At 44.7% G+C, this 19904-nt stretch overlaps 1 protein-coding gene across 4 annotated transcripts in view; it reads right to left on the bottom strand.

Annotated features, from left to right (window-relative positions):
- Positions 1–19904, bottom strand: part of CLPB (ClpB family mitochondrial disaggregase) — a 177126-nt gene that overhangs the window by 9491 nt on the left and 147731 nt on the right. For all 4 annotated transcript variants that reach the window (XM_074217294.1, XM_074217295.1, XM_074217296.1 and 1 more), the window contains 4 exons: positions 18808–18885; positions 15021–15076; positions 7454–7498; positions 6932–7093 (listed from right to left, as the gene is read on the bottom strand). In XM_074217294.1, the coding sequence (XP_074073395.1) occupies positions 6932–7093; positions 7454–7498; positions 15021–15076; positions 18808–18885 (341 nt within the window). The remainder of the gene's footprint in view (positions 1–6931; positions 7094–7453; positions 7499–15020; positions 15077–18807; positions 18886–19904) is intronic.

Here is a 19904-nt window from a genome sequence, read left to right as displayed (position 1 = left end):
ATGGTGTCTGTGGTCTCTTAGGTTTTCAGGTATTCTGTTATCCATACCCATGGGAAATCTAAAGGCACCTGGAAATGAGCAATCAGGGAGGTGAGGTTTTCTTTCTCTGCCCTCCTCTGCTCTTCACTTGGCCCAGAGCAGTGAGGCAGTATGACAATACTGGTGGAGCACTGGCCTTTGTGTCAGGAGTTGACTCTTGAAATTGAAAGTTTTATAAACCAACCCTAGGCAACTCATTCTTCAAAAAAATTTCATTCCTGAACCTCAGTCTAACTTACAGGAGGATCTGATTGCTGATACATAAATGATGGCAATTTTGGGAAGAAGTATTTATTCTAGTTTAGAATTTATGATAGGGAAGGGGAAGAAAGCTGCGAATAGCTGGATGTGTACCTTAGATTTTGGGGTTCTGGGAAGGATCCTAAGTCCTAAAATTCTATAAGCAGAATAAGCCCAAGATGGATGAGAGGCTCTTGATAATGAAATTCTAAAGGCACAGAGACTATTCCAAAGAGAAAAACTAAGGGAAGTTGTCTAAAGGGGTTGATGTGGATGCACAGGGAACTCTGACAGAGTTCAAAAAGGCATGGATAGAAGATGGAAGGAAGGTAGTTAATGAAGAATAAATACAAAAGACTGGCATGGTTCCCATAAAAATCACTGTCAGAATCAATAAAATGCAAGATGAATTGAGGTGGCAATGACTGTTAAGGACAATAAGAAAGGCTTTTAAAAACTATATTGGAGCTCAGAAGAAGACCAAAGAAGAAACAGGACCAATGCAAAGGATTGGATAGAACATGAAGAGGAAGCAGAACTATGTGACTTACTTTGCTTCAAGTTTCTGGGCCAGAAAGAATAGAACAAACAGTGTGAGGATGAAACCTCAAATAAGTGATGATGATGTTTGTCCTTCATATTCGAAGAATATGAAGACCATGACACATCAGGCAGATGATACCATGTCATGAATTGGATTTGAGTGAGGGGGGCTGTGCTAAGTTACCAGCCTCATTTTCTCCTCCAGAGTCATAAGGGTCCAGTGGCCAGATATGAATTAGGACAACTGGAGCTGGCCCTGGATATGAGGCAATCAAGGTTAAGTGACTTGCCCAAGGTCACACAACTAGCAACAGCAAAGTGTCTGAGACTGGATTTGAACTTCCATTTTCCTGACTCCAAGGCCGGTGCTCTATCCATTCTGCCACCTGTCTGTCCTCTGACATACTCATCAATGGAAAGCAGGCCCTTATTTCAGGGTCTTTCTTTTGCCAACAGATCAAATACTAAATGGTCTGTTTGACATCTGAAGTCCTTCATAACTTAACCCCTCCCTCCTACAAGTCTTCTTACATCTTACTCTTTGATCCACAAACAAGATAACATCTTTTGGTTCTTGACATTCTTCCTGGCTAGCTCCCACATCTATAGCACTATTCATCCTCTGCTGACTTACTCATTTCCTTGGTTTCCTTTAAGTCACAATTAAAATCTCACCTTCTACAGGAAGCCTTCCTCAAGTCCTCTTAATTCACTTTCTGTTAATTAGTTCCTATTTATACTGCATATAGTTTTGTATTCATTTATCTACATGCAGTTTTCTCCATTAGATTGTGAGTTTCTTGAAGGCAGGGATTGTCGTTTGCCTCTTTTTATAACTGTAGTGAGATGAAGAAGCATGTAATTTCCCTTGGTGCCAGTAAGGGTCATCAGGTGTAGAGGAACTCTATCCCAGGATAACAATAGCTGATCATTCATAAAGCATTCTACATCCCTTTTTATACTTGATCCTGACAAGGACAACCTGATCTAAGTACTACAGGCAGTGACTGCTATTCTTATTTTACAGATGAGGAAACTGAGGTACAGAGAGATAAAGTGATTTGGGGGGCAGCTAGATGATCCAGGGGATAGAGTAGCATAAGCACCAGGCCATAAGGATCAGAGTTCAAATTCTGCCTCAGACATGTAACTAGCAATGTGACTCTGGGCAACTCACTTAACCCACCTGTGCACTCCTTTTCTCTCCCTCTTCCCCCTCCCCCCCCCAAAAAAAGAAAAAAAAAGATTTGCCTAGGGTCACAAATGGGACTGAACCTGGGTCTTACTGACTGAAGTACTTGTTCCACTCTTACTGGTGAAGTTTTTGAAAGACTGTGGAGAACAGGGCTCTGCTGAAGATGTGGAGATGGCAAATATATCAGTTTGCAAAAAAGATTAAGTGAAGTACCTATTCTGTGAGCTAGACTCTAATTTCTGCACTGTGGAACTAAAGGGATGATCTGGATCATTTAGAAAGGAAATGATGACCACTCAGGGTCAGCAGGGTTTCAATGAGAACAGATTTTCCTACTGGATAACCTTGTTCCTATCCTTTGGCAACGAACATCACTAGATTGGTTGATGAGGGTGTGCCACAGACACAGGATGGCACACAAGACCTGAGAGTCTCTCTCATGCCAATCTTACCAGAAAGATGAAGATATATATGAATGAAAGGATAACTGGGTAGATTTGGAACTTGATGATTGGTTGGACTAAGAAACTCAGAAAGGGATGATGCTAACTTAGGGCGCCTCTAGTGAGATGCCCAGGAATGAATTGAAGTACATAAAAGGTTGTCATGAGGAAGAGGGCCAAGGATTATTCTGTTTCATACCAGACTGCAGAACTAGGAGTAATGAGCAAAAGTCACAGATAAGAATATTTAGGCTGGGTTAATTTTCCAAGAGTAAACCGTGAGACTTTGGGAACTAGTGAGTGGCCCCAGAGATAGATTATGCTTTTGTCAGAGAAGTTACAGAGGGAATTTATATGAAGTTCTTGGTTCAACTAAAGGATTCTCTCTACTGAGACTAGGATGATTTCATCTTCCCTGAGCCTTAGTTTCCTCATCTGTATAACGGGAATAAATTCTTTTTAAAATGACTCATGTGAAGGTTATTGTGGAGAATGCACTTTGTCAGTTCTACAGAAATGGGAATGATCGTCGTTGTTACTGACTGTGGCTAGCCTAATTTCAGCCCAGCCACCCTTGAAAGCCCTCCTTGCATCCCAAGGGAAGAAAGCTATCAATATGCCCCTAACTCTCTGCAGAGTCCCCTTGCTGCCCAGTGAGGTTACATCCCTCTGACTCTGGCTAGAGCAATAACAAGCAGCAATTTCATTTTAAGAGCTTGGAAGAGCAGCAGACAGAGCCTGCCACTGTGCTGAGTAGGGAGGGGGCGCAGGTGCTGTGTGACGGCTCCAAGGGGTGATGTTCACCACTCCTAATGTTCCTATAGCAGCTGACATGGGAACCTTTGCAAAGACTCATTTTCCTGGGCAATAAAAAAACCCACCCAAACAAACAGCTCAGGCCCCATCCGTCCCGGTCCCGGGGGCTGTCTGCCTACCCAGCCGAGAACACAAATCCTGGGTGGGGGCTGGAGATGAGTTCTGAGGTTATTGGCCTGTCAAACCTGCGCTGCAGGAATTGATTTCACATTGAGCTGCTGGGCGGGTGATCTATGCAAGAAACAATTGCGATATTAATCCTTAAAGGGAAGGGGGGCGTAGGGCTGAGGGAGGGCACGAAAAAGGTTTCTTAGCAGCCCCAGGTCAGGCAGTTTTCTGGTTGGGTCCATTTCTGCCTGATACTCTACCCCACACAAGGAGCCTTGAGGAACTGCTCATATATAGAGAGAATTTCTATATATGCTTTACATTCGTCGTCTCACTTCATGGTGAGGTAGATAAACAATGAATTTGGATTCAGGAGCACTGGTAACAATGCCAGTTCTGCCATCCAAATTCATCAAAGGCTCATCTAATGAGAGCTGGGAGGGACCTTAGAGGCCATTGGGATAACCTTTCATTTCACAGGCTTGCCCAAGGTCACAGAGATGGTCAGGGTCAGAGCCAGTTCCTTCCCCGCGTCCTGACTGGAGGAAGGCCTTGGTCAGAGGAGGGAGGGGGAAATATCAAGAATTGAGAACAGGTAGTGGGGGTGGGGTGGGTGGGTGGAGGGGGTGTGTGATGTGAAGGGGGTTTACAAAACCAGGGGACCAGCCTGAGGGAGTTACCAGGGAAGGCTGGGAGTTCTATGTGTCCACACTAATTGTATTTCACACGAAGAACACTAATTGGCTAATTGTATTTCAGCCACCAGCTGTAGGGGCTGCCTTTTCCTTTGCAGCTGCCTGGGCCCCAGAGCTCCCCTCTTTTCTCTGGAGGGTTGGAGAGGGGGTTGCAGATGGACTGCCTCCTTGACCTGTGGCCCAGCCTCCTGGATAAGGGCTATGTTGACTGAAGGGGGGGGTGTCCTATCCTATTTTTGTGAAGGGATGGACATCCCAGAGATATAGCTGAGAGAGCCTGGGAAAGGCAGAGCATCAGAAAGAGTCCCAGGAAGCAGTCAGTGGGAGGCCAGCTGCAGCTTGTCTCCATGCGGCAGCAGGAAGAGTACAGGAGACCTGGGCCAAATTCTCATTCTGCCACTAACTAATGTGACTGTCAAGAGTCTCTTCCCTTCTTTGAGTCTCTGTTACTTCTTTGTAAAATAAAGACAAGCATCTCTGTGGATCCCAGAGGTCCCAGGAGATCATGTACAGGAAAGGATTTGCAAAGAATTGACAAAATCACAATGTATCCAAATAGGAACAGCCTAAGGACCACCGAGTCCAAGGCTATACTTGACCACTTGACCAGGAATCCCCTCCCTCTCCACAATATTCCCAGTGAGGAATCATGGGGCCATCCCACTGCTGGGAGCGTGCTCTGCCTGAGCTGCTAATGGCTTGTGGTGGGACAGACATTATGAGGGTGGCAGAAGAGTTTCACAGAGCACAGAACATTTAGAGCAATGTTCTAAAAAGCAGACTAGTTGACTATAATTTTATGATCTCAGGATAAAGTTTGGTGAGGCACCATAAAGGGGAAAAAGCACTGGCCTGGGGGCCGGAAGTCCTGAGTTCAAATGACAGAGCTACTGAGGCACTGTACAATACCAACTAGGGTCACTGCTTCCTTCTCGGTAAGACAAAGATGATCATTTCATTTTCTACTTCATTTTGTATACAAAGGGACCATTTTGTAAACTGCTAAGCACCATAGAACTGTGAATTAAGATGCAGATAATGTATTTGTGATGTTATTGAGAAATCCTGTTTAGGGAGGGTAAGGTTGCTGAAGCTATGCTGATATTATTAAGAGATAGGGTGGGGGGGTGGCTAGGTGGCACAGTGAATAGAGCATTGGCCCTGGAGTCAGGAGGACCTGAGTTCAAATCCAGCTCAGACACTTAATAATTACCTAGCTGTGTGGCCTTGGGCAAACTACTTAACCCCACTGCCTTGCAAAACAAAACAAAACAAAAACCTAAAAAAACCTTAAAAAAAAAAGAGGTAGGGTGGGACCCCAAGAGCCCTGGTGAATGAAAACTATCTTTACATGTAATTGGCAAAAATAAAACACTATTGATTATTAGGAAAAACACCAAAAAGGCACAACAAAAATTAAAAAAAAAAATCTTGAGTGCTAGGTTTCGGTCTTTGCTTGTTTTTTGATGTTCTTGTGATCCTAGGGGATTTCTCAGGCCATTCTTCAAAATCCTCTATCTACGAGCATATGCCCAAATCTTGCTGATTCTCCTTACAATCTCTTATACCCATTGCCTCTTCTCTATTCCCCAGGTAACCCCTGTTTCAGGCCCATATTGCCTCTCCCATGAATCTCCTCACAACTATTCCTAACTATTCCTGTTCAGGTCACATGCCTGGTGTCAAATAAAAACAATAATAACTATATTCCTAGTCAGAAGTTGATTTCCTTTGCTACAGTGAGGAATGGAATATATCCTCCTCTAGACTTTGAAGACCTATCATGCTCTCCTAAACCCAGGAGAGAATGGTGTCCTCTAGACTTGAAAAGGAGGACTTGCCCTGCCCATTGGTACTTATACTCATCAAAAATGTCACCCCCCACACTGGACCCAGAGAGCATTGTAGAAGGATGGCTCTCTTTGATATCACGTAATAGAATGGTCTCCAGGGAGGTTTAAGGTTTTGTCTACAGTTGTTATGTCTATTCTGGTCCCCTTCCCTTGCTGTTTTCTAATCTCCCTTAGTTTGGTGTGGTCATTATTAGAATGGTCTCCACCTATGGGTTAAAGCTGAGCAGTTAGGTGGTGCAGTGGATAGAGCACTGGCTTTGGAGTCAGGAGGATAGAAGTTGGTAAGTGGCAAGTCCCTCAAGCCTGACTGTCTGGCATTCAGGGCTATCTCCAGTTGGCTCTGACTCATATCTGGTCACTGCACCCAGATGACCCTGGAGGAGAAAGTCACTAGCCTTAGCACAGCACCCCCTGATTTGAATCTAATTCATGTGCTTGTTGCCATGGCATCATCTCCTTGATGTCATGGTCTTTGAGAATGAAGGACAAACATCAGGTTAAAGATAAATCCTAGACAATAAAACCTCATGTCTAAACCTATATCTCTTGGCCATTGTTTTATTTTAAGATGCTTTGGTGGCTCTCATTCCCAATGGGGGAAGATAAAGGCCCATATGCTTGACATTTAATGCCCTTCACAGCAGGGGTCCCTGGGCAGTAGGCCCCCAGACTCCATTTGGAATGAGGCACAAGAATGATTTTGTCCTAAGACTTTGAGGAGGTCATTTCAATATGGGGTCTGGGTGGGGACCCAATGAGAGCTTTACCAATCGCAGTGCATAACTCTGAGCAGCTCCCTTGATCTCTCTAGACCTCAAGGGTTTCTATCTGATAAATGGAGATAACAGAGTTGACCTGTTTCAATCTTCAAGACCAAGGAAAAAATGTTTCACTTTGGACTTTACCATTAGTTTCAAGGAGCTTTCTTTGGGTTCATGATCCTAGGGTTGAGTTCCTTCCTGGTTCCCCTCCCCTCCCTTCCCAGTCCGGTTCTCACACCTCATCAAACAGCTGCAACATGATGGTGAGCACGTCAGGATGGGCTTTGTCCACCTCATCGAAGAGCACCACAGCATTGGGACACTGCTTCAGCTTTTTGGTCAGTTGGCCCCCTTCCTCATGGCCGATGTAGCCGGGTGGAGATCCGATGAACTTGGCCACCTGGTGGGGAGATGACAGCTTCAAACACGTGGGCAGAATGTGTCCAGCACTCTGAACCCAGCCAAGGGGAATGGTTTATCACCAACAGAAATGATAGCCCACAAATCTCTCTTGATGAGATGAACCCACTCCACTCATGATAGAAACTGCATGGTGCAGATATTGGTCTTTTCTAATCCCCCAATACATCTGGGTTACTTCTCCTGTTAGGTCATATGATAAATTTTAGGCTTCTGGAATTAATTTGATGCTTTTCATTACCATGGCTCTGTTGGTAAAGGAGAAAGGTACATGAACCTTCCTTGTTTGACTTCCTGTCTGATGACCCAACCTGCTTTCCTGGCCACATCCCATACTCACCTCATGTCTCTCCTGGAACTCTGACATGTCCAGTCGAATGAAGCCCTGCACATAAACCAGAAATCACACGTAGGTGTTTAAGCAGAGAAAGTGGAAAGAGTTATTGCTTTAATGCTCTGTCTTCCAACAATTCCCAGGTCTCCCAACTATTCTCCATCTCCATTCCCCCTACTCCCCCAAATCAGTAGTTGTTTTGACATCAAGAGACCTCGGTTCAAATTTCAGTACTGAAACTTTACTAGCTGGGTAACCTTGAGCAAATCCTTAAACCTCTCTGGGCTTCAATTTCCTCCTTTGCAAAGCGGGGACAACAATTCTCTTGATTCACAGGACTGCTGTGCAGAATATGTTTTATAAACATCAAAGCAGTGTGCACATGGAAGTGATTGCTTCTGGTAGCTGCACTGTTGAGAAATTCCTTCACTAGTGAGCCCCATGGCTATTATGTGACTCTTACAAATTGGAGAGAACCACTGGACCCAGATAGGGCAAAAGGAAATCTAGCAAGAATCTTGGGCTAAGTTTCAAGACTTGGGTTTAATCCTGATTCAGCCAGTGGTTCTCTGTAAGACACTGGACAACTAAGTCACTTCTCCCCTATGGGACTCAGTTTCCTTTCCTACTGAGCCAAATATCACATGTCACTTTATGTTTTATAATTTAAACCTAATTCAGTATAAAGATCCCAGGCTTTGGGTCAGAGGGCCTGGGTTCAAATCCCACCTTTGACGCTCCCTCGTCTATAAGGCACTGGACAAGGTGGCTTGCATTTGAAACTTAATTCTAGATCTATGATTCCATTATTCTTGCCTTGGGAATACTGGATACTAATAGAGAAAGTCATCAAACTGAGTGACCAATCCTGTATTCTAAATCTGTGGTAAATGACCATAGGTTGGTCCAAACTGTTGCTCACCAATACAGACTTTTCTGAAATTTATGTGATCTTATGACATATCTGGGCAGCTTGATGACATAGTGAATAGTCTCAGGGCTGGAGTCAGATCCATATGAGTTCAAATCCACCCTCAGACACTTACTAGCTGGATGACCATGGGTGAGTCACTTAACCCTAACTGCCTCAGTTGTCACTGGTATAATGAGCTGGAGAAGGAAATGGCAAACCACTCCAGTATCATGGTCAAGAAAATCCCAAGAGGGATCATGAAGAGCTGGACTGAATAATAGCCTTTTATAGTTTTTTTTGTTGCTCAGATTCTGGCTTGGTTTCCACTCATCTTTCTTCCCCCACAGTCTACTTTCTAGTCCCAAAGGACAAAGCACAATTCCCCTGGGTTTTAGTTTTTGCTCAAATTGTTGCCTATATCTGGCTTTGTCCTTCTACCTCTGGCATCCAGAAATCCCAAATCCATTGCTCTTTCTTCAGGGGAGTCTTGCCTTGATTTTTCCTCAGAAAATTTCAGGGACCTTATATTGGAAATAGGGAGATGGGGAAAGGGGAAGGGGTAGGTAGGGTCAGAGAGCCTTTAGAGAAAGATTTGAATCTTTCAGATCTGGTTTACCTCAGATTCTACAAAACAGCACAAAAGTAACTGTTTGTTAAGAGGCTAAGGGACAAGAGTCTCTTTGGAGCAGAATCATTGCTGGTTTTGAGAGGTGGAAGCAGCTGATCTGCCTGAGATGAAAAAAAACTTGAGTTTTTAATGCTGTCTTCCCAACTGCCTTCTAGAGAAGCACAGGTGCTCACTACAGGAGCATCTGATTCAAGTTCTACTCCAAGTACAAATCCCCTCTTGTCTCACTTCCAGTGGTCATTTAGCCTCTTCTTGAAACCTCTATCATTGAGGAACTCATGGTCACTTTCTTCTTTGAGACTGTTCTAATTCTGAGGGGAGTGCTTCCCTCACAGTGACAATCAGCCTGGCCTCTCAGGACAAAATAAAGGCCTTGAAACCTCTTCCACAATGTTTGGCTATGGGTATTGTCATGCATCTTTTTAATTTTCTAGACTTAAATATCCCACATTTCTTTCACAGATCTTTGCTGCTCACTGATTAGATGTCCAGACCTTCATCCTGCTCCCTCTTCTCCTGGGCCCACTCCAATTGGACATTTATGAATAATAATAATGATAATAACTCTTAACCAAGATACCTCAGAGAGCAGACACGGGAGAGGGTCTCTTTTATACATATAGAAATCCTGGGTTATTGGGATTAGGATTACAGCCTCAGTCTCCCCCAAATGGCCACAGGCCTGAGGCTTCTGTTCTACTTGACAGAAGTGTCACAGAGGTCTAAAGAGAAACAAATAAGGGTGGAAATACTCTCCTCTTGATGTGGATAAGGCATGTGTTTCCCTTATTTTTTGGGGAAAAAAATCAAGCCCTGGAGAGTGAAATCACTTGGTCAAAGTCACACATGGATTAAGTGGTAAAAGTGGTAATGAAGCCTGAGCCTTTTGACTTCCAACCCAGGACTCTCTCTACCAAAGGAGAAAAAGTCACTCTGGAGAATGGAAAACACGGCCTGTACTAATAGCTAGAATTTAACAAGCACTCTGAAGGTTTGCAAGGTGCTTTACACAAATCAATTGATCAAAAACCATTTCTTAAGCAGCTACGATGAACCAGGCACTTTATGATTTCACCTGATGCTCACAACAACCAGGAAGAGGCAGGTGCTTATCACATTCCCATTTTGCATATAAGGAGGTGGAGGCGGACAGTGGTGAGTCACTTGCCCGCCAAGTGTTGGGGTTCACCCTCGGGTCTTGCTGACTCCAGGCTCAGCACTCTCTTCACTGTGACCTCACAGCTTCTGTCCAGCAGAGGGGCAGAAGAGGATCCTGCACCTGGACACAGGGCCTGGAGGTGGGAAACCTCCAAGAGCTACAGACATGGGAAGTCATAGGATTCAGTGGGGGAAGGGTCCATCTAGTATAGCTCATTTACAGATGAGGGAAAAGGCCCAGAGTTGATGAGTGACGATGGCAGAGGCAGCAGGATTAGAATCCAGGCCCTTTGACCACCCCCTTCCACCCTCCCCCCCAACCCCGGACTCCTTTTACTAGTCAACGTGAGCCCTCATCACTATCATTACTATTCCTGTTCTGGTAACCACCGCTACACCTGTGCCATATGACCAGGCGATTTTTGGATTAGCCAACAACTTGTTGTAATGCAACTCATAATGTGAGTTTATACTAGTGCTGAGGTTTTTGAAAATAACTAATGGCCAGCTCTGCCAGGCTTCTTGTTCCCTCCACAGACAACATTGTGAAGTGGGGTCAATTCTGCTATGAAGGTAAAATTCACCTTGGACATAGTACTGTTGTAAATACATACACTAAATTAAAAGTCACTAGTCCTAGGTTCCAGCTGGGGCTGTTGCTGATATAGTCATAGCTGTGGGTTGCACGGTTGAGTGGTTTTTATCTCTCCAGGCCTCAGTTTCCTGATCTGTAAAGTGGAGCCTACACTATATACTTGGCCTACTTCACAGGACTGTAGTGACCATGCTACAATTATTCTCTAGGGGAGGTAGGATGCAAAGGGGAAGTGATTGGATCTCCTTCTATGACACCTAATGAGGGTTTGACTCTGCTGCCTACAAAAATGTTTGAATAAGGAAATTTCTTTTCCCCACTGACTCTGCTAACAAACCCTGCTCTGTGTCAGCAAATCTGTAGCTATTTTGATTCTCAGGGCTGCATGTATGAAGATGTATGAAAACAGACTAGATAATATTATAATTTATAATTAAATATTAACCTTTCTGACAGTATTAAAATGAAACGACCAAGAATCCTTCATTCTTAATCAGTCAGTTCCTGTCTCTAACCACATCTCTCCTAATAGTCTGCCTAGTTTATGACCCTTTCCTGAGTGCTAATTGTCGGAATCGCTGGCAACCTGATTAATTGTCTTTCAGCAAGCTATCTGTGGTGACTATTATATTAGTGTGACACATAACACCCACTACCACGTGGCCTACTCTGGGATTTGCTGACTTGGGGAGAACTGGAGAGCAGGGGGCTTGGAGAAGTGATGCTGGGAGTGGGCTCTGTCCTTGGCTTAGCTCTTCTCTGAGCAAGGGGACCAGTAGCATTGTGGGAAGGCAGGGTGCTAAGCCTGGCCACTATAGGACGTCAATGCCCTAGGGGGTCATTGTGGTCCCAGAAACAAAGTGGGGACCCTGAATTAGGATGGCTGAAGATAATGCTAGATTTGAGGGAGGTGACCAGGTTTGAGTCCTAGCCCTAGAACATATTAACTAGGTCATTGTGGTTTCACCTCTGATCGGTTTGCTCATCTGTAAAATAGGAACACTCATACTTGTGCTATCTACAGCCCCAAGCTCTTAGGAAAAGGCTTTGTACATCTTCGAGAACCCTAACAAAGGAGCACGAAGGGCTGGATCATGCGAGATCATGAATGGCCCAGAGCTCAGGGCAGATCCTAGTCAGGCTGGGCTGAAGCAGCACTATCCTCTTCTCTGACCCCTGAACTGGAGCTGCACCTGGTCCTTTCCTCTGCTCTTATCTCAAGCTTCCCTGTACTAGCTTGTACAGAGTTGTTTTGAGGGTGCTGTCCTCATCAGACTATGAGTTCTCTGAGAGGGGGATCTAATTCATTCATTTCTTTCACTCTCTCAAACTGAGAACAGTTTCTGGCAAATAGGAGGCACTTCATGAATGGGTGTTGACTTGGAAAGCAATCTGGAACCTACCTCCAAAAGGACCAAACTCTGTATTCTCTAACTCAGCAGGAACATTACCAGGTCTTTGCTCCAAAAAGATCCAAGAGGAAGAAAAAGAACCCATATGCATAAAATTATTTATTAGTAGCTTTTTTTGAGGAGATGAACTAAAGGCTAAAAGGATGCCCATCAATTGGGGAATAGTTGAACAAATTACAGGATAGGAATGTAAAGGAGTGTTAATGGTGCTAGAAGAAATGGTGAAGGGGCTGGTTTTAGAGAAAGCAGGGAGAGTCTGAATGAGCTGATGTAAAGTGAGCAGGACCAGAGGACAATTTTCTCATCAAAAACAACTTTGGGGGGCGGCTAGGTGGCGCAGTGGATAGGGCACCGGCCTTGGAGTCAGGAGTACCTGGGTTCAAATACGACCTCAGACACTTAATAATTACCTAGCTGTGTGGCCTTGGGCAAACCACTTAACCCCATTGCCTTGCAAAAACTAAAAAAAAAACCCCAACAACTTTGGAAGACTCAAGAATTCTGAGACCTGACCACCAACTATACATGATTTCGGGGGGATTAATGATAACTATGACACTCAGCTCCTGAAAAAAAAAGCAATGGGTCAAAGATGCATGTCTGAGACAATGAGAAAAAATAGGTTTTGCTTAACTATTACACATTTAAGGTTTTTGCTTTTCTTTTTTTTTTTGATGGGGGGAGAGGCAAGGGTGGTGGTAGGAGGAAGTGAAAAAGTTTTTAAATAAAATTAAATAATTTTTTATAAATTTTATTATATACATGTATGTATATAACATAAAAATTATAAAAATACTAAATGAGACAAAATTTAAGAAAATAATAACAAACAATTGATCAGCTGGCCTCCACTTAAATGCCTCCAGCAAATGAGAAACTAATTCTTGCAAAGTAGAAAAGCAAGTATTCTGAAAGCATTAGGAGGACACGATCTCAAGTAACAGTATAAATCCTGCCAGAGTTTCTATGGAGAACAACATGGGGACATTGAGTCCTCAGGTACTCTCCAAGTCAGTTCTGGGGAAGAGTATTGGGGGGGAGGTATCAGAGGAGTATTAGAGGAGTCTTGGAAAAGACTGTTAGGATATTACTTCTCTGGATGAAAACATTTCTTGTAGGACTGGAAAGTTAGTTCAAAAAACATTTATTGAGAACTACCTATTTGCAGGGCCTTGTGCTTAAAAGTTATAGGATAGAATTTTGGAGTGATAAGGGATCTCATGAAATCATTGAGTCCAAATTCTACCTGGAATTCTCTCATCAGATGGCCAACCAGTCAAAGCCTGAACACTCCCTATGACAGAAAGACAAAAATTGGCAAAGACCTAATTTGTGTCTTCCCAGGATTCATAGTCCAGTAGAGGGATATGGTGTATACAAGGATGACTACAATGCATGGCAGAATGTGATGAGAGGCAAAGATGTGGCTTTTTCTGGGCCAGAGGAGGGAGGAATAATTTCCAACTTGGGGATCACAGAGAATTTCATAGAGGGAATGGCAACCGAAATGGACCTGGAAGGATAGGAAAGCTTCAGTAGATGATGGGCAGGGAAGGGAGACAGATTGAAAATAATGTACAAAGATTTGGAGATGTAAATAGAAATGAATGGAAATCACTTGGAGAATATCAAGTCATCTTCTTTGGCTGAAGGGAGGATGGAGACACAAGGCCAGAGACAGGTTGATTCAGAAAATGGAGGCTGAGGGGGGTGAACATTATCCATCATACTATGTGATATGGAGAGTTATGGAAGTTTCCTGAGAAAGGTATGATCAGAGCTGAATCATGATTTAGCCCCAGCATTTAGGAAGAATGATGGAAAGATGCATTGTGGCATAGAGGCCACTGAAGAAGTAGTTTTGACTGTCTTTGTGAATGGAGGTTGGAAGCCTGGGCTTACATAGGGCCATGGAGATGGGAGAGCCAAGGAGACAACTTAGCGAATCAAACTCCATCCTGTGAATGGGGTAGTTGTCAATGCACTAGTGGCGGGGGTTGGAGGGAAAAATGAAATCCCTCCAAATTTATAGGTCAATAAAGCAGACTTTTAAACACAGATGCCTTTAGAAATGATTATTACACCCCCCATTAATATGCAGTGAATCAGTTAACTTTTTCAGCCACTCTAAAGAATTTCTATGTTAGAAGATCTTCAGAGAGCCCGCACTCCTAATCCCACTTTAGTAGAAAAGCCCTGGGGAAACAACCACGACTGACAAATGGTCACTATGCCTCCAACTAAAGGTGTTCAGAGACCTGCCAGCCTGATCCATTATGGCACAGCCTCCACGTAGGAAGTTTCTCTTTATATTAAGTTGAACTTGACCTTTCTCTAATATTATTGTTCTGTTGTCTGGGTTCAAATAGAACAAGGTTAGTCTCTCTTCCACATGACAGACTTTCAGATATCTGAAACAGATATCTACTGTGCTCTTTACCCCCAGGTCACACTGAACTTGTGTCCATTTAGAGTCCTAGATCTTTTCCCAGGATCGATGGCTTAGTGACATTTCCCATTCAGGATCACATCTGAGTCTTACAACTGTTTCTGAAGGTCAGCAGCACAAGGCCTATGCTCCCCATTTGATAGATGAGAAATCATCACAATATTCTTGACAAGTGGCTGTCCAGAAAATGGAAACTGAGAGCCTGAGTAATTTGTTCAAAACAGAATGGCAAATCAGTGACCAAGGTGGCACCAGAAAGCCCCAGGGGTTCCCTAAGACCCCTCCTTCAGAGAGCTTTCCACCATCCCCACTGCCCGTGGAGGCATTATTTCAAGAATCCCTCTCATGAGGCAGTAAAATAACCATGGTAGCAGAGATAGGTGCTTTGACCCTGTCCTCAAGGAGTTTTCTCTCTTACCTTCTTGCCGTCCTTGTGCATATACTTGGCTGTCTGTTTGGCCAGCTCTGTTTTCCCTGGTAGAGAGGAGAGAGAAAGGCAGAGTTCATTTCTTTTCAATTAGCTATCATTTCTTAATTCTAAAAGCTCAGTGCTGGGAATCTAATGATGAAGAAGACATAAATGAATGCAAGTGTCTGTAGCTCTGGTTAGATCAAAAGGGCACAGAAGAGGAACAAATGGATCATTCGACAAGAGACTGGAGGCAGGAAACACTCCCCAGTGGGGGGGTGAGGAGGGGGGGTTCAGGGAAGGCTTCATGAAGAAGTAGGGCATGAGTTGGATCTTGAGCTAAGTAAAGATGAATTGGAGAGAGAATGAAGGAAAGATGACCACAGAGGCCTGAGAGTCTGAATTCAGGTGAACCAAACAGTCTGTTATTGGGTTTGGGTAGAAGAGAGGTAATGGACTGTTGTCTGCTGTGCCTCATCCTAAAGAGGAGTCTAATTCAGGACCTGAAAGCAGCCTGGATTTCTGATGGGGATTTCTTCCCTTGGAATCAAGGTCTTTCCTAATCCTTCAAGTGCTATTGCTCTAGGAAGACCTCTTCATGAACCTCCCCAATTTTTCTTCTCTGTATGCCTACTGGACACTAAGTTGTACTGTCCTTTCTCATATCTGATTGTGTTTTAAAGGCTTGCTTTCCTAGCTGAACTCCCCTAGGGAAGGGCCCAGGCCTCTATTTCCTTTCTCCTTTCCCAACCTTGGGATCTGGTGTATGTCAGTAAACCCTGAAGCTGCAATAAATGAAATTATATCACCATTACTAAGGAATATGATTGCATGCCCCTGACCAGTGCTATCCCCAAGAGGACCTGGTATCTCCATTTCTTGGTGGTCAGTTACAGGTGGTCTTGGTTTCTGGATTAGGAAAAGATCTACTGTCAGGTCTCAATTATCTACACCAGTGGAAGGCAGGGGTGGGGGTGGGAAGGGAAGGTGGGAAGGAGGGGCAGATAATTTCAAAGTCCTTTTGGTCTGGCTTAGGAGCTCAATTGAGAAGTGGCTTTCCTTTCCTGAGTTGGATTTTTCTCTGCTAATATTAAGCAATGCACTGCTGGCCCGCAGGCTGGGCTGGCAGTGTGTGGAAACTATCATGGAAAATATCATGGATAATCTGCTAAGCGGAGAAACCACAAGCAATTGTGCAGCCCAGACTTGAACTCAAGACTCCCTGCCTACAAGCCAAGGGCTGTACCTCTCATGCTGTCTTTGAGCGGGGGAGGCTATCAAGCCTTGGAGCTAAGTGGTACAGGGAGAGGCCTCTCCCAGATACCAACAGCAGACCTGACCACAGCCAGACAACCAGGACATGACATGACAATTTTTACAACTGTGATCCTCAGAGCCAGGGGATATGGCAGGTTGGTGAGGCCAGAGCAGAACTTTACCCCAGGATCTGACTGCCCCCACAAAGCCTGAGCACCAGATCAGTGTGTGGCTATGCTCTGAAAGGCACTGTTTCAGACTGCAGATAGTTCAGTCAGTCTGGCTTTGGATATGGGACATAGACCCTGACCAGAAAACAAGAAAAGACAGCTCAAGAATCTGCTTTAAGAGAACCAAACATTAAAATGCCTGACTGGGAGAGTAACTGCTGTGGATAGATAGGAGGGATGTGAGAAGGCTTCCTAGAGAAGTGGATGATAATAACAATGGACACTACATAGCTCTTTATGGTTTACAAAGCACTTCACATATAGTTTTATTTGAATTACACAAAAAATCCTGTTTAAGTCCTAAAGAAACTCATTTTGTAAATAAGAAAACTGAGGCTGGGACCAGTCAAGACACTAAGCTCCTGGTCACACAACTGGCAAGTATCAAAAGCAACATTCAAACCCAGGTCACTTTTGACCTCTTCTCGTCACTGTCCCATATTGACCAGAGATTTGATGAGCTGATAGGGATGGCGGGAATGAAACTGGCAGGAGGGATTTGGAGATGACAGCAAAAGAAGTTATTTCACTTTTTTTTTTTTTAAATGAAAACTCAGGGTGAGCCTAGAGTAACAGCAGGAGAGAGGGTAGGCTTGCCCAAGGTCACAAGGGTGACAAGTATCCGGCTGAGGGCTTTCAACTTGTTCTCTGACTCTAGAGTTTTTGAGAGAAGAGGGTGAGAAAGAACTGCTCCCTGAGGAAGGCTGCCTGGTGTGGAAGACAGGCAGGACAAAGGGGAGGGGACCCTATTGAGGTCAGTAGTCTGAAAGCACCCTCTCCCCTCATCAAACTGGTAGGTGACAAGGTTCAAGCGAATTTCTCTGTTTCCTCTTGGTGGCATTAAACAAGAAAATGGTCTGGAAGGGGAGGGTTTCCTTTCCTGAGACATCAGTGGTCCCTAGGCCTGTGCAGGGGAAGCCTTAATGAACGTTTCTACCATATGGCTCTTAATTTTTCCAAAGTCGGTGTGGGTATGGAGCTGAAGATAACTATGAATCCCCTTTCCCCTCGTACGCCTCTGACTGTGCTTGGCCAGGCTGCTTGTCACACAAAGCCCAGAGAAGCAGGACAGGGATTCAAGTCTGAAATAGTTCACAGGAAGCTCCTCAGTCTCTCAGTCAAAGAAGAGTGGAGCTATTGATTGATCAAAACAACAGATAACAACATATAATGCACCTCCAGCAAGGGCTGTTTTCAACTGAATACCCTGAGCTCCTTCCTCCTCATACCTAGCAATAGGGCTCAGTATGACTTTCTCCTCAGGTGCAGTTTATGCTGATCCTAACAGAAATAGTCCTTTCCTGATCTTGATCACAGAAGAGATGGCTTGGGGACTGAAACAGCAGCTGTAGTTATCTACAGAGTAACATCTTCAGATGGATACCTGTGAGCCAGCCAGACTGGGGTCTGCACAGTAAGAACCAGGTGATGCCCTCTGCTTTCCACAGAACATATAGCTATCTGGAAAGATAGCTCTCTGAGGTTGGGCATGGGTGAAATGTTTCTCTTGAACATTCCCTTACATACTCTGTATTGGTCAAACTGGATGACTGCCTTTCAGATGGAACTCGGACTTCCTGTTCTTATCCCTTCTGTTCTCATGAAACCTGACACCTGGTATGCCCTCCCTTCCTCCCCAGCTAAGATGCCTCCTCCAGCCGATTCTCCCCCATCAAAAATGACAATGACACACCTCCTGAATCTCACAAAGCCCTGGGTCCCCTAAAAACTTGAAAGTGTGTCCCTGCTATCTGTACTCCACCCATCCCCTGGGCCTTTCAATGCTCCACAGACCTGAGATTTCCCTAGTGTGACCATTCCTGCCTCCAGCACAGACCACGATCCCTCTACAACCTAGGGGGTAGGCTTCAGCCTGTAGCCTGACTTGAGACCTGCCTCTCAGGGTAGCTCTCATGGTATCCTAGACCATGAGTTCCACAAGGGCAGACCTGAGATTTAACCTAAATTTTCTTTTTCTATTATCACCTGAACACAGTGCTCTATACAAGGCAGGCACTTAATCAACCTGGGTTGAATTGGATTGATTTGATCCCAACATTGCTGGGGGGGGTGGGGGTGGGGTTAAGTTGGGATGGATTCTATACCTTCTTCCTTCCCCCCCATCCTTAACTCCACCCCAGGGCAGGAGACAAGGCTTGTTAAAGGTAGCAGGCGTGCATATGTGTATGTTTGTATGTTTATGTGGCCAGCTTCCTAGCCTTGTACACAGCTGCTCCAGTCAAGTGGCGCCTGCCCTTTCCCCATTCCCACCCCTATTTGCTTTTCCCTCCATCTCTGGCTTGGTTTACCTATCCCTGATGATCCCAAGAAAAGGAAGACAAGTGGGTGTTCCTCGTCGTACCAGCCATTCTCCTTCCTCCGGATTGCTGCAGCCAAACACACAGAAAAGGGGGTAAGCAGAGAGGCAGATAAATCAATGACACAGAAGCCGGGATGATTATCACTAAGTATACAATATGTTTTACTGTTCCGTGCCCACTCAAAGTCCTCGCTACCATTAGTGCTGCCTAATTTGATTAGCCAGCAAGGCCCCCAGAGACACCTAATCAGGTTAGCATGGATTTGGAAAGCTGCCCAGAGCAGATTTCGGATAAAGTTTTCCAGGATGAGCACTCAACGTTGCCAGGGAAACTGAAAGGCGGGTGGATGGTGAATGAAGGCAGGAGATGGGGGTGGGGGGAGCCTGGGAGGGGCAGGAGCAATTCATTGGGGGCACAAGGGAGAATTTGAGGAGCTTTACATTACAGCCCGGGTTCCTTGCCCATAACCTTTGTGAGAAATTCACAGGTTTGTAAGATTGAGATCTGGAAGGAAGCTCAGAGTTTGTCTAATACAATCCTTTTGGTTTATAGTTGGGTAAACTGAGGCTCAGAGAGGAGAATTATCTTGATTAAGATCATCGAGACAATAATAAATAGAATTGGGATTCAAATTCATATTCTCTTTCCACTATGGTACACTGCCTCCTTGGCATGGCAGGACAGAAATCAGTTACTTCTGCATTATAAAGGAAAGAAGAATGAACCCCAGATCAGGGCAGAAGGACCCAGGTGAGCACAGTGGAGGAAGACACCTGGGAGGCTGGGTCTCATTCCTTTGAAGCAAGAGGATAGGAGAGTGTCTATGTGTGTGAGGCGGGGTGAGGGTGGGTGGGTGTCAGAATAGGGAAACCAGCAACATGCAGTACTGAGGGTTCTACTGAAGGTCTTTTCTTATCCACAGACATTAGGAAAGTCATGGCATATCGTCCCCTTCCCAGTGTAGGCATGTCTTCTACAGCAACCTTAATAGGATCACAAGATATTAGGGACCTTGAAGACCATCTAGCCCAGGGGTCTGAGGACCTATAGGGTATATGACACATTTCAGGGGGCTTAGGGGGTGG

This window comes from Macrotis lagotis, chromosome 1 (genome assembly GCF_037893015.1).
Source record: "Macrotis lagotis isolate mMagLag1 chromosome 1, bilby.v1.9.chrom.fasta, whole genome shotgun sequence".
Lineage (NCBI taxonomy): Eukaryota > Metazoa > Chordata > Mammalia > Peramelemorphia > Peramelidae > Macrotis > Macrotis lagotis.
The sequence above is the reverse complement of the archived record's forward strand: the minus strand, read 5'-3'. Positions and strand labels throughout refer to the sequence as shown.